This window comes from Manis pentadactyla, chromosome 18 (genome assembly GCF_030020395.1).
Source record: "Manis pentadactyla isolate mManPen7 chromosome 18, mManPen7.hap1, whole genome shotgun sequence".
Classification (NCBI taxonomy): Eukaryota; Metazoa; Chordata; class Mammalia; order Pholidota; family Manidae; genus Manis; species Manis pentadactyla.
In genome coordinates, this window is record NC_080036.1 from 28,711,278 (window position 1) to 28,721,258 (window position 9,981).

Consider the following 9,981-nt stretch of genomic DNA (forward strand, 5'->3'; position numbering starts at 1 on the left):
TCTCTTTTAAAAGGGCATCTACAAAAACTGGCAGCTAATATCATATTAATGGTGAAATACAGGCTACATCCTCCTTCAGACCAGAAATAAGGCGGGCTGTACCCTTCCCACCACTTCTGGTCAGCACTGTCCTGGCAGCCCTAACCGCCACTGCGTAAGGCCCGGGGAGGAGGTACAAGGGACAGAAAGTGAGACAGACATTTGTTTCTGTCTGCAGATGACGTGACTTTTAGTGCTGAAGACTCTTAAGGAGAATACAGAACAATGACGAGCAGTAACACACGGGTTTGGTTTAGTGAGGTCACAGGACACAAGCTCACTACACAAAGCCGGTTGTACTTTATGTGCTGGCCACAAACAATCGGAAAATGAAACTAAAAACCCAATCCCTTTCAGAATAGCAATAAAAAACAAAAATTACTTAGGAATGAATTTTTAAAAAGGCCAGTCGTTTACACTGAAAACCATAAAACATTGCTGAGAAATTACACTTAAAGGAGAGGTGGGCCCACAGATTTGGAAGGCTCTGTGCTGTTAAGGTACAGTTCTCTCCAAATTGATGTTAAATTCAATGCAATCCCAATAGAAACCCCAGCGCTGTTTTTTGGGGGGACAGAAATTGACACACTGGTTCTAAAATTTATACGGAAATGTGAAGGACCTTGAATGAGCAAAGCAAACTTGGAGAAGAAAAAGTTGGAAGATTTACATTGTTAGGCTCCATAACTTTGAATAGTCAGGTTGGTGTGGTCCTGGTGTAAAGTTAACCGATGCATTGATGGAAAGAACGGAAATCCCAGAAACAGGCCACAATCAGTTTACACCGTCAGTGAGGAAGGAAAACTTTTCAGCAGTGGTGTCGGACTATCTGGATCTCTCTCTCCAACCAATGAGCCACGACTCCTACTTCCTGCAGCAGAGAACTGTCAATTCACAGTGGATCATAGGCCTAAAGACAAAACCTAGAACTGTAAAACTTGTAGAGAACAGCGTAGGAGGATACTGTCAGTTCCTTGGAAGTGGACAGATATCTTAGTACAGAAGGCAGAAAGCACAAAAATAAAATTTTATAAGTAAGACAATGAAAAGTCAGAAATTAACACCCATCTAAACACAGCTCAGAAGGTGAATAGGCAAGTCACACTGGAAGAAAATACCTACAAATCAGTCTGACAAAGGACTGCATTCAGGATGCATGAAAAACTATAGCTCAATAAAAAAGCAAACCACCTACTTAAGCAGACACTTCACAAAAGAAGATATATGAACAAATAAGCATATGAAAATAGGCTGAACATTACTAGTCATCAGGGAAATGCAAAATTAAAACCACTGGACACCCACTAGGACGGCTGAAATTCAAAGGCTGGTACCACTGTTCGTGAGGGTGGAGTGCTGGAATCCGTTCATTTTGCTAAGTGTGCAAAACACTACAACCACTTTGGGAAGCAGCTTAGCAGGAGTCCTTCCTTTTCTTTTACTGTGGTAAAATTAGACATGACAAGGCTTACCATTCTAGATAATCGTGCGGTTTTTCCTTTATCTTTTTAACGGGGCGCACGGGCCTCTCCTGGCACCCGCTGCGCTCAGATGGAGGTCCCAGGCTGGGGGCCGCAGGGGGTCACTGCCGCTTCCAGGCGGAGTCCCCGCCTCAGCTGCGGGGCCCTGTTCTCCCAGTGTCCTGGGCCTCGGACCCCCTGTGTGCGGGGCAGCAGGGCTGTCCTGCTGACGGGGAGCAGCACGGCCCTGCCAGGCTTCCGGAACAGCCCTGGGCAGGGGCCGAGCCTGCTCAATGGACGGGTTCGGAGGCGAGAACTCGGGGGGCAGGCTCCCAGCCCTGAGAGGTGGTTTCGTTTGGCCCCGCTGAACACCTAAGTCTTGTCCCAGCATTGGCCACTTACAAGAAACGTCCCCGCCTCTCGCTCTGAACTGCCCCCGACAGCACCATGGGGCCCGCTGAGCCCCGCCGTCAAAGCCAGGCTTCCGGTGCTCGGCGGGGCCCGCACCGGGCCTCCTGAAGGCCCCGGCCCGGCCTCCGTAGAGCTGCACCTGGCCAGCACGGGCAGCCTGCGCGTCCGGCCCTCCCAGCTGCTCCATCAGGAATGACGAAGCGGGTGCCCCAGGGCGGCAGCTCCGCGTCTGCCAGCTGAGGGGCGAAGGCTGGTGGCCCGGACAGCAGCTCCTTCAGCCACGTCCCCACACGTGCCGGGTCCTGTGTGAAGCACCCACATTTCATTTTGAGCAGCCCACCCAGCGGCTCTGCCTTACGTGCGTGCCCACCAGCCTGCCCCTCTGTGACCGCGACTCAGCACTGGCCCCCTGGCCCAACAGGGACCTGGCGGTGATCCTGGCTGTACCCTCAGACCGTCTGAGTCCCCACCTCGTTCCAGGCAGCCCCCCACCCTTTTCTCCAGGACCCTTTGGGGAAAGCAAGAACTAATGAAGAACAAGAAATTCTTATATCTTGCAAAATAAACTTGCCCCTACCCCCAAGATCTCATATTTTCAGTTTTTTTGCACATCTCTCTGGAATCCTGAAGGTGTTCTGAAAGACTCTGACTAAAGTGCACAAAACTCTTCATCCCAGAGGTTTCCCCTCAAGAACAGCTAGGGTGTTAGGACCTTTCCAAGTACAGGCACACCTCATTTCACTGCACTTTGCAGATGCGGCATTTTTCGCAAATTGAAGGTTTGTAACAACCCTGCATAGAGCACGTCTGTCGCTCACTTCAAGTCCCTCTGTCACGTTGGTCACTCGGTATTTCAGACTTGTTACTGCTGTATTTGTCATGTGATCTGTGCTCACTGCCCTTTGGTGTCACTACTGCAGTTCTGGGGCACCACACACCGGGCCCATATAAGACAGTGGACATGATCACTAAATGTTGTGTGTGTCCTGACAGCTCCACTGACCAGTCGTTCCCCGTCTCTCTCCCTCTCCTCAGCCCCCCTGTTCCTTAAGACACAACAATATTGAAATTAGGCCAATTAATAACCCTACAATGGCCTCTAAGTGTTCAAGTTGAATGTCTCTCACTTTAAACCAAAAGCTAGAAACAACCAGGCTTAGTGAGGAGGGCGCGTCAACAGCCAGGAGGGGCCGAGAGCTCAGCCTCCCGTGCCAGTCAGCTAGGCTGTGAGGCAGGGGAAAGCTCTGGAAGGAAATCAAGGGCTGCTCAGTGAGCACACGGGTGACAGGAAGTGAAACAGCCTTACTGCTGATATGGAGGAAGTTTCAGTGGTCTGGGTAGGAGATGAAACCAGCCACAACGTTTCCTTGAACCAAATCCCAATCCCGAGCAAGGCCCTAACTAATCCTGTGCCGAGAGAGGTGAGGAGGCTGCAGATGAGCCTGAAGCTGGCAGAGGCTGGTTCCTGAGGCTTGAGGAAGGGAGCCGCCTCCTTGACATAGAAGCGCAAGAGGGGCAGCAGGTGCTGGTGGAGAAGCTGCAGCAGGTGACGCAGAAGGCCCGGCTGAGAACATTCATGAAGGTGCCACGCTAAGCAACAGACTCTCAGTGTGGGTGAAACAGCCTCCTACTGGAAGAAGATGCCTTGTAGGACTTTCACAGCTACAGAGGAGAAGTCAGGGCCTGGACTCAAAGGACAGGCTGCCACCCTTGCTAGGGCCTAAAGCACTGGGGACTGTAAGTTACCCAGGGCTCACTTCCCATTCTGAAAATCCTCGGGCCCCTGGGGATTATGCCGAATCTCCTCTGCCTGCACTCTTGTCAGCGGAACACGCAGCCTGGATGACAGCACATCTGTTTACAACGCGATTTTCTAATACGTTAAGCCTGCTGTTGAGACCTCCTGCTCAAAAAAAAAATTTTCTTTTAAAACACGGTGCTCACTGACAACTGGTCACCTGGTCCCCCAAGAGCTCCGATGGAGACGTGCAGAGATTCTTGTTGTTTTCATGCACCTAACACAGCATCTACAGCCCACAGATCAAGGAGTAATTCTGACTTTCAAGCCTTATTATTTAAGAAATACATTTCCTAAGACAACAGCTGCCACAGGTGGTGACCCCTCTGATGGGCCTGGGCAAAGGCACTGAAAGCCTTCCGGAAAGGATTCACCGCGCTGGATGCCATTAGGGACATTGCTGACTCATGGGAAGAGGTCAAAGCAGACACATGAACAGGTTTGGAAGAAGTAGAATCCAACCCTCCTGGATGACTCTGAGGGGCTCAGGACTTCAGTGGAGGACGTCCCTGCAGTTGTGGAAACAGCGAGAACCAGAAGTGGAGCCTGAAGGTGGGGCTGAGCGGCCGCAGCTCAGGATCTGAGCAGATGAGGGGCTGCCCCAGAAAGTGGCTCTGGAGACGGAATCTGCTCCTGGGGAGGATGCTGTGAAGACTGTTGAAGTGACAACGGAGGACTTAGAATCTGACATAGACTTAGTTGATAGACGGCAGGAGGGTTTGAGAGGATTGACCGCATGTTTGAAAGGACTGTGGGTAAAATGCTATCAGACAGCATCGCATGCAGAGAAGTCACTTGTGGATGAAGTCAGTCAGTGCGGCAGACTTCATTACTGTCTTATTTTAGGAAACCCCAGCCTTCAGCAGCCACCCCCCCCGATCAGTCAGCAGCCACAGGCATGGAGGCAAAACCCCACCAGCAAAGACAGAACTTGCTGAAAGCACAGGTGATGGTTAGCATCTTCCAGCAGTAAAGTCCTTACTAAAGTACGTGAATTGTTCTTTAGACCCAACGCTGTGGCACACTTACCGGACTAGGGCAGAGTGTAACAGCGGCTTTGACGTGCACGGGGACACCAGCGAATCCGCTCGGCTGGCCCGGGCAGTGCCAGGAACCACGGCACCATCGCTGAGTTATGCCTATAAAATAATCTGGCCCGAGACGAGGAGCAGCCAGCGCCCTCCTCTCTGACAGGGGCCGCTGCTCACTCACCGCTGCAGCCCCAGCGTCTGGCGCTTGAGACGTGCTGGGCAGCAGGGGGCCGGGCCGGGCAGGGGCAGCAGACGGCTAAGGCCCGCCAGGTGCCTTTCGGAGTCTGAGCTGAGGAGCTTCCACAGGAGGCTTCCAGGTGTTGGGTTGGGTGTCCCCAGGCCCTCCGGCACAGAGCTGTCCCCACTCTGGGGACAGCTTGGGATCTGGTGGCAGACCCGGTTTTGTTGTCCGGTGCTGTGATCAGCTGCCCACCTGGACCCTTGGGCTGCCAGGAGAGCCTCTGGTGGAGGGGGTGCTGGGGGGCAGATCGTGGAGTCCCCTAACCCAGCCTTCCCTGCTTTGCAGACGGACGAGGAGAAGCGGCAGGGCCTGCCCGTGGTGATGCCAGTGTTCGACAGGCACACCTGCAGCATCCCCAAGGCCCAGATCTCCTTCATCGATTACTTCATCACAGACATGTTTGATGCCTGGGACGGTAAGAACCCCAAGAGCCTAGTCTCCAATGGGGGGCCTGCACATGAAGCAGCAGGTGGTGTACGGGGTCTGGAATATGTTTGGGGGCTTAGACGTCCAGGAAGGACTGAGAAGGCATGAGCTGCCCTCCGGGGCTGGAAGCGCTGTACTCTTCCTCTAAGTGCCCGTGCCCAGCGCGCTGCCCTACGCCAGTTGCAGAGGGGAGCGGACTGCAGCTGCGGCTGCACAGCTGCTGGTAGAGAAGCTGGGGCTCAAAGCCTGCGGTGTCCTGCTGGGGCCCCCGTGCCGCCTCCCCCGGGACCCCAGGCGTACCGCTCCCCTTCAGCCTCCCGTACTGGCTCAGGAGCCTGCCAAGGAGAGGCCCGGAGCACCCCCGGGCACCTGCGCTGCCCACCCGGGCCGCACTTGGGGTCCAGGGCCAGTTAGCACCGGGGAGCACCGGGGAGCTCCGGCGAGCAGGGCCCGTGGCCGGAAGGGCTGGGAGAGAGGAAGGAGCGGGACTTTGGCGCCCGACTGCAGGCCCTGCAGCCCCCTGCGCTGGGACTGGGCAGACGGGCCGCTGGGCCCCTTGCCCTCCTACGCCAGCCTGCTCACCACCCGCACTCTCGGTACGGTGCGTGGGAGGAGGGGGTGGAAGCAGGGCACCTGCAGCGTATGGCCGAGGGGACACACAGGAGCCACTGAGAGCCCAGCTCCTGGCACTGCCCTAAGGTGGGGGCTCACCGGACCCCCAGCCCAAAGGTGCTGACCACACGGTAACTGAGCAGGTCAGCTTCCTGCCGTTGTCAGCCGAGCAGCTGTCACAGGGGCTGCGGCATTGACCCGGGGCTCAGCCCCAGTCAAGCCCTGCCATTCAAGCTGCTGGCGCCTGCTGGCGGCCCTTCGGCGTCACGCGAGTACCTACTGCTGTCTGTCCTGCTCCCTGGAAGCAGTCCCTCCTCAGGGAGCCTAACTTCTCACCCAGGGCTGTGACGGGAGTTCACATTCCCGTCTTTTTCTCCAGCTTTTGTAGACCTGCCTGAGTTAATGCAGCACCTTGACAACAACTTTAAATACTGGAAGGGACTGGATGAAATGAAGCTGAGGAGCCTCCGACCACCTCCTGAGTAGCGGGTGATGCGGTCCGGGGCCCTGCAGCTTGTCCCTCGGCCATTTGATGTTTCTAAGGGCAGCCAGAGGGCCCTGGTCCCTTCAGTATCAGGCAGCACAGCCCCGTCTGCAGAGCCTGTGAAGCACGCGGACGTCAGTGACCTTCGGTGGCCACCATCTGATGCCATTGCCACAGCGTGACATGTAGTCCACTCTAGCTGGGCCTGCTGCGGGGCTCTCGGAAAGTCACATGAGAACCACGGTTTGCATTAGCTTTCATTAAAATGGGAGCTTAGGAGCGCTCCTGCAAAGGATGCCGCAGGTGACAGAATGCCGTTGCGAACAATTTCTCTCAATTATGTTCAACACTTAAGAACAGCTAATGGCAATCGGATCCTTACCAACTTTTTTCACATCCTAGAAGGTGCAATCACTAAGTTTGGAACACTACTGAAAGTGACTTCTTTTAAAATTGAGTAGCAAATAAAAACGGAAATTTTGAGGTTGATTATTAGTATCAATTATTGAAATGTTTTATTTATTAGACATTCGATGTTTTCTATGAATTTAAAAATGCTTCAAAGCCAAAGCCAACTTTAAACACCATGACCAACTTACATGATTTTGTTTCATTAAATATGTGTTATTTGGTGTATAGACTTATTTTCATAATGCAAATTAAAATACAAAATGACACATTTTTACCGCACTACAGAAATATTTGTGTATGCCAAACTCTTTTCTGATTGATGCTGATTGGGAAAAGCTGTTTGAAGGTGGTTCTGATCTGAGGGCTGAAGCAGGCCAGCACCTTCTGTGCAGACACCAGAGCTCAGACGCTGCTCAGCTTTGGGGCTTGCAGGTGACTCCCCAAAGTAGGAGAAATTAGGACTTGACACTTTCTCCCTAAAATTTTATAACTGAATTTCCAGAAGTCTGTATTTTATAGTGTTTCTATAAAATATCCCCTATAAAAACAGAGTGAAAATGGACTATACAGTGAGTTGGCATTTTATAACCCGTCGGTTTTCATCTGCAGTGGGAATCTTTCTTTGATTCTAAAAACTTATACAGGTTCTGTATCTCCATGTTTTGATAAGTGTAGTGCCATAAAAAATGACACATGAGGCCATGTCACAATGCTTGGCATTTCTTTTTAAACTTGTATTTGTTTTTTTTTCCAGCTAAAAATGAAATTAAACTATTTGTTTTTAAGAAATTATCTGTTGCCTTTTTTTTGGAGTTATACAGTATTTATAGTATTTCATCGTTTTCTTCCTCTAAAGAAAGATACCTTTATTTTACAGAAAAGATTAATAGCTTAATGACATTTTCAGGGTCACGAAGGGCTAGATGAGTATGTTGAAAAAATCTCAAAACTACTTTTAATTCACCCCTTGGTGCCCATTCAGATGCCAGGGCTCCCTGGAGGTCAGACAGGGCCAGCTCCTCCGGGGTCTCTCTGTCTAAGGGAACAAAGGCCTCTTTTTCTTGTGTGAAGACATTTGCCCTGAGTTGATAATTGTGCACTGAGGTGGGAAGAAAGCCTCCCCTCCTCCAGGGGCCCGCAGGGACTCAGCCATCACGAGGCCAAGAAAGCAGTGCGTGAAGTATTTGGAATTTTCACCACCAAGAACTAGGAATAATAGAATATCTGAAAGAGACTTTAAAAGTGAAGATGCTTTGAATGTTTGAAGAGACAAGCAATAAAAACCACAAGGTAAAAACCAAGATAGTTTAAAAAGGAATAAGGAAATTTGGGGAAAAAGAAACAAATAGACATTCTAGGTATGAAGAATGTAGTTGTCAAAACAATGGAAAACTTCTTAACAGAAGACCAGACATAAGTTAAGGGAGAATCAGTAAGTTGGAAAACTTACAGACATCATTCAGCATGCAGCCCAGACAGATTAAACATGGAAAATAGGAAAACAAAGCTAAAAAAGATGAAGAGTAGAATGAAATGCTTCAAACTGTTTCTAAATTAGGAGATCCAGAATGGAGAGTAAGTGGGGACAGGCGTTATCCAAAAAAAGCCTGAGAGTCCCTCAGGATTTAACAAACAGATGTTCCCAGATTTGAAGGCACAGTAGGAAAAATAAATCCACACAACACAACAAGCCTTTGGAGCACTGAGCTCAAAGAGAAAAACCCAACGGCTGTGAGAACAGACAGATCATTTACAAAAGAATTGGTGTTAGACTGCCGTCAGACTTCTCATCTGCAACAGCAGAAAACAAAGGAATCGTTTTCAAAACACTGAAGGAAACTGTCAGCCTAGAATTACATACCTAACTCAACTATCATTCAAGAGTGAAGGTAAAATAAAGAAAATTCCAGAAATACACACATAGTTCCTTATAAAGAGACCCCTGTGGAAGGAAGTGCTGAAGGAGGTACATCTATAAAAAGTACAGAAAGAACTAGATGACAGAATGCAGTAGTAAACAGAGATGGGGAAACATCTGGGCAAAAAAGCCAGGAAAAAACAGTGACTTGTAATCGGGAGCAGAGGGGAACAGGTATACAGTGGGATAGGCCACACATTCAGAGGACAAAAGATAAACTCGAATTTCAATATGATTCCTTAAGGGAAATTGCCAAAGGAACAAAATAACATGGGATTTAAAATCACTAAAAGGAAAACCAAAAGAAATAAAATGTGACTAATGCAACCAGTAAAAGACAAATGGAAAAAGTATGAATTAGCAAAATAATGACAAATAACAAATATAGGCAGCATTTATGAAATCAATTCTAGATTAAAGGTCCACGTGGAAAAAATGTATTTTTAACATTCTTAAGATGACACCAAAGCTTTAGAAAGCAAAAAATAAAATATATACAAGTTAAAAATTCTGTATGACAAATTACATAAACCATGCTAAAAAATATGCCAAAGATTAAGAGATGACCTATAGAAATAAGAAATTAGTATCCAGAATATATAAAGAATGCCTATAAATCAATAAGAAAAGGGCAAGAAACAAGAAAATTATGCTCTTAAAATTAACTAAATTCTTTAAGATCTGACAAGCTGACCCTAAAAATACACATGGAAATACAAGGGGCCCTGAATCTCCAAAACAATCTTGAAAAAGAAGAACAGAATAGAGAGATTCACACTTCTTGATTTCAAAACTTTTTACAAAGCTATAGTAATGAAGACTGTGTGAAACTGGCATAAGGATAGACATATAAATGAGTGGAATAGAATTGAGACTCCAGAAATAAACCCTTACATTGAGGGCTAACCAATTTTCTACAAGGTTGCCAAGACCATTCAGTGGAGGAAAGAACAGCCTTTTCAACGAATGGGGCTGTGACAGCTGGATGGCCACACGAACGGATGAAGTCGGACCCCTGCCTCACACCATACAGAGAAATGAATACAAAATGATCTAGGGCCTAACTGTGAGAGCTAAAACTACAGAACTTCTAAAAGAAACAAGTATAAATCATAGTGGCCCTGGATTAAGCGATGATTTCTTAGATATG

General features: G+C 49.0%; 1 protein-coding gene across 4 annotated transcripts in view; it reads left to right on the forward strand.

Annotated features, from left to right (window-relative positions):
• The window catches only part of PDE8A (phosphodiesterase 8A), a 124,310-nt gene extending 116,608 nt beyond the window's left edge, over positions 1–7,702 (forward strand). For all 4 annotated transcript variants that reach the window (XM_057494739.1, XM_057494738.1, XM_057494737.1 and 1 more), the window contains 2 exons: positions 5,266–5,395; positions 6,398–7,702. In XM_057494739.1, the coding sequence (XP_057350722.1) occupies positions 5,266–5,395; positions 6,398–6,504 (237 nt within the window). In that variant the 3' untranslated portion in view covers positions 6,505–7,702. The remainder of the gene's footprint in view (positions 1–5,265; positions 5,396–6,397) is intronic.
• Positions 7,703–9,981: the final 2,279 nt, after the last annotated feature.